This window comes from Eurypyga helias, unplaced genomic scaffold (assembly GCF_000690775.1).
Source record: "Eurypyga helias isolate BGI_N326 unplaced genomic scaffold, ASM69077v1 scaffold48097, whole genome shotgun sequence".
Lineage (NCBI taxonomy): Eukaryota > Metazoa > Chordata > Aves > Eurypygiformes > Eurypygidae > Eurypyga > Eurypyga helias.
In genome coordinates, this window is record NW_010262060.1 from 1 (window position 1) to 4,205 (window position 4,205).

The 4,205-nt window shown below is 43.1% G+C and overlaps 1 protein-coding gene across 1 annotated transcript; it reads right to left on the bottom strand.

Annotated features, from left to right (window-relative positions):
* Nucleotides 1–1,679: 1,679 nt before the first annotated feature.
* ECHDC3 (enoyl CoA hydratase domain containing 3) lies at nucleotides 1,680–3,942 on the bottom strand (the record flags this gene model as incomplete). Its single annotated transcript, XM_010155560.1, is given in 3 exon segments — nucleotides 1,680–2,148; nucleotides 2,150–2,166; nucleotides 3,709–3,942. Coding segments are annotated over 3 exon segments (552 nt in total), but the record flags the coding sequence as incomplete, so codon positions are not given.
* Between the last annotated feature and the right edge of the window lie 263 nt (nucleotides 3,943–4,205).

Consider the following 4,205-nt stretch of genomic DNA (forward strand, 5'->3'; position numbering starts at 1 on the left):
TAAACCATTCCATGATTCTGTGAAAAAACTTGATTCATGATAGTTGCACATTTAGGGTTTTAGTAGCTGTAGGTAGGATTTATCTGATTTAAGACATCTAAGTCTAAGCTAAGCACTTGAGGCTACTTCTACTGTAAACAAAGGGAAAAAGGCTGATCCATATAGTGATTCACCTGGACTTTCTCAGATGCCTATTTAAGGGTGAAATGGATAAGCCTTCATGATTTGGCTTGTGGAACTTAAGACAAAACGTCTGCTGAGAGGCCATCCCATGTAGATCACCACGGATTGGTACTGAGGCTCACATCATTCAGTATCAGCATCAGTAATACATCCTCAGCAAATGTGCAGATGATGTGAAACTGGAGGAACGGCTGACACGCTGGATAGCCTGGCTTCGATCCAGAAGAACCATCATCTATGGAGAACTGCAAGTTTCTGCCAGGGGAAGAATGACCCCCTGCACCAGTACAGGCTAGGGGCTGTCTGGCAGAGCAGCAGTCCTGCAGGGGATGCCCAGCTGAATACGAGCCAACAGTCCACTCTCATCGCAAACAGGACAAAGCGCATTCTGAGCAATACTGACTGGCTGGAAGGGGCCAGCAGATGGAAGGAACATTTTGCTCTCCTCTGCTCAGCACTGGCCAGGCCATATTTGGAATACAGTCTAGTTTTGGCCAGTACAAAAGGGATGTGGAGAAACTGGTATTGGTCCACTGCAGGGCTACCAAGCTGGTTACCTGGAGAACACGACCTACGAGGAGACTGGAGGAAGCTGGACTTGTTGGAAGTCTGGCGCAGAGTCTAAGTGCAGTCTAACTGCAGCCTGTGACTGCTTGAAGGGTTACAAAGATAATGGAGCTGAAGTTTTCGCAATAATGTCAGATAATATTACAAGGGACAGTGGCCAAGAAAAAAAAACCCTTACCCCACAAGCTGTTTTGAGGCTCAGACTGGGCAATAAGGAAAAGTATTTCACAGCGCTGTAACAGATTACCCAGAGGAGCAGCTGAATCCCTGCTGCTGGAGGTTGTCAAGACCTTACACCCATGACTAACCTGGTCCGGTGTCGGTAAAAGCCCAGCTGTGAGCACAAGGCTGGACTTTCCAGCTCACACATCTGAGATTCTGTGACAAACTGAAGAAATAAAGCCTTGAAAATTACAGCTGGGTCCAAACAGTGCCAGGTGTGAATCTCTGCTGAAGCCCACAGGCAGTGGCTTTTGCAGGGTGCTGTTTTGAAACGAAACACCCCCAAGCCATGCTCAGCCTCGCTAGAGTCAACAGCAAAATACTCTAGAGCGGGAAGAGACAAGTGCTTGGACCGATGGTGAAAAACCTGGATTTGCTGAGGGAGACAAACTAGCAATACATACAGTTCATTCCTAAGGAGCAATGAGCTATTTTATAGACTTTGTTTGTAATATATGAACAGTGTTGGAATCCATTATGATATGTACTACCATCACCTCTGGAATGTGTGGAATGTGCCCTTTAATTCTCTATTAATAACGATAAATACAAATTCTTATCCAGGACTATGGGGACAGGTACTGAACAAGGTGATTTGAGCTGTCTCCCAGATCCTGTGATTCCCTAAGTAACCTGGGGCACATTAAACTAATTTTTGCAACACAGAGTTCCTTCTAAAATGAGAAATTAATTGCTGAAAAAAAAAATTGGTTTGATTTTTCTTAACATTTATTATATACTTAGAATAAATTTATTGTGTCTTTGGCACGTGTAAGAAGAGAAATTTAATTTTCAGTCGGAACAAAAATATAACTCCTGAAGGCAAATGTGTGAAGAGTCACGAAGCACAGCTAAGGTCAGCTCAGAAACAGGATTCATTTCTTCTCATCCTGAGAGTGTGACCAGACAGGCTTACGTTTCTGAATAAAGGCTTCAATACCTTCCTGCCCATCTCTCAAAGTCAAGTTGTCTACCATGACCTGAGCAGTCAGTTTGTAAGCAGTATCAAGGTCCTGTGTCATCTGTCTGTAAAAGGTGGCTTTCCCCAGTGCCAGGACGGATTTGCTGCTTTCACATATCTTGTGAGAGATTTTCATGGTCTCTTCTTCCAGCTTGTCCTCTGGGACCACCTTGCTGACAAGGCCGTGCATTAATGCTTCTTGGGCAGAGAGCGGTAAGCATCTCTAATGCCACCTGAACAAGAAAACATATTGTATGAAGTCAATGACACTGCCTTCTTGCTTTAGTTTGTTGTGGGAATTTCCACTTCCTCCTTCATGTATAAGTTACTCTTTTGACAAATATGAGATTTAAATCTTTTGGCCTCTTAAACTGCCAAGGAAGTGTTAGAAGTTTCAGCAAAGAGAAGGACGGGGTCTAAAGCTGGCCTTCTTTCAAGCCTGCCCACTGACTGCAGCTGTCCTAGGCTGACACCTCTGGGTTTCTTTTCAAAAGCCCAGAACCTCTAGTGACTGGAGTGGGAATTAAGAGAGATGTGGATGGTCCACAATGTCAGATGACTGAACTCAGTATTTTAAGCTGGGCATGTAATGATAAATAAAGACTTACTACGTCAACATGTAGTTTTTGAAAATACCTGCCTTAGCTTAACTTTGGTCAGGGTGTTTTAAATATGTCCTTCTTACAGCTGCATCTATTTCAGTCTCCTGCTGCTTCCAGCATCTTACATTTGAGGTTTCAAATTAAAAAACACCACAAATATTCAGTGACTATTCAACGTTATGTATCAGTAAGACTTTTTTTCCATGACTCCTGATGCAATTGATCAATGCCCTGAATCATAAGAGCTGATTATTCTCATCAGTATCTTTGCTCTGGTAGCTACAAACAATGGCAACATTTCATTTGATAAAAGGTAAAATCAGCAATCCTGAAAACTGTAGGGAATGTTTTTGCTACTTTGAAAAGTAGCACAGAGAAAAGTATATTCCACATATTTTAAAAAGTTAATCACAAACCCCAGAAATATTAATTCAGAAACAGTTAGAACTGTACATTACAGCACACTTGGGAAAAACCAACCCACAGTCAGAAGATATTTGAACAGGATGGCCTTACAGATAGGAAATTTAAAGCTGAACCTCTTATCCAGCAATTGCACTTGTGCAGTTAAGTCCGTGCATCTCAGCAGAGCCCTGCTGGGCTGGGAGAGTCTGTCCGCACGCATCCAGCTGGATCAGAACTTCAAATCTCTTTTCTCAGTTATGGAAGCTTTACAGGTCGTGCTATTGTTTATGGAGTGAGAGATGTGTAGTCACAATCAGTAGGAAATAAAGCAGGAAGAAAGTACAGGAGGGTCTCAGATGCTATTTAAAGCCTCTTGATCTACACCCAGGCAGATCATGCTGGCAGTGAAATGTCACTGTCTGGCAAGAATTGATACCTCAGCGGGACTGATACCCTGAACTTGCAGGGGTTTCCTCCTCAGGGGAGAACAGCATTGTCTGAAGCACAGAGCTGCCTGCTGGAAAGGAGAGGGATCGCTGAGCTGGTGTGCTGCTGGTATGAGTTCATGCTGGTTGGAATCGCATCAGCAAAAAACAGTTCATCTCTATTATTTTTCCCATTCCAGAGAGTTATGAAGATGTCTTTTGCAAAGAATTATTTTGCATGACATACTGCAGGAAAATAAAGTTTAGGTGATGGAACTAAAACTCCTAACATGGGAACCTACTTCTTGCAAAATTACAAAGAATATCTGGGAAGGAAGCCTACCTTTCTTGGAAGAGATCTGCCCAAGGCCACAGCTGGTGTGGAGCAAAACAGTCCAATGTTTACTCCAGGAGTAGCAAATTGAGATTTCTCACTTGCCACTGCAATGTCGCAGCTTGCCACAAGCTGACAGCCTGCTGCTGTAGCCAAGCCATTTACTTTGGCAATCACTGGCACTGGAAGTTTCTGGATTAAAGTCATAACCTGCATGCACAGAAGAAAGTGGTCAGTTAGTTCCTGAAGTTTAAGCAGTGGCTGTTCTAAAACTTGCAAAATTGCTTCACGCACCTGATGTGCGCATTTTTCAGCTTCATTAATTGGAGTTTAGTAAAAGAAGTAACTCTCTGCAAAACCTGTTTTAACACACCAGACCACTGCTGTTCCAGGAGCTGCTCAGTTGTGTTTATGTAGCATGAGTTGGTCCCACCAAAATAAAGCCTAATTCACAGAATCACAGACTGATTTGGGTTGGAAGGGACCTTAAAGATCATCTAGTTCCA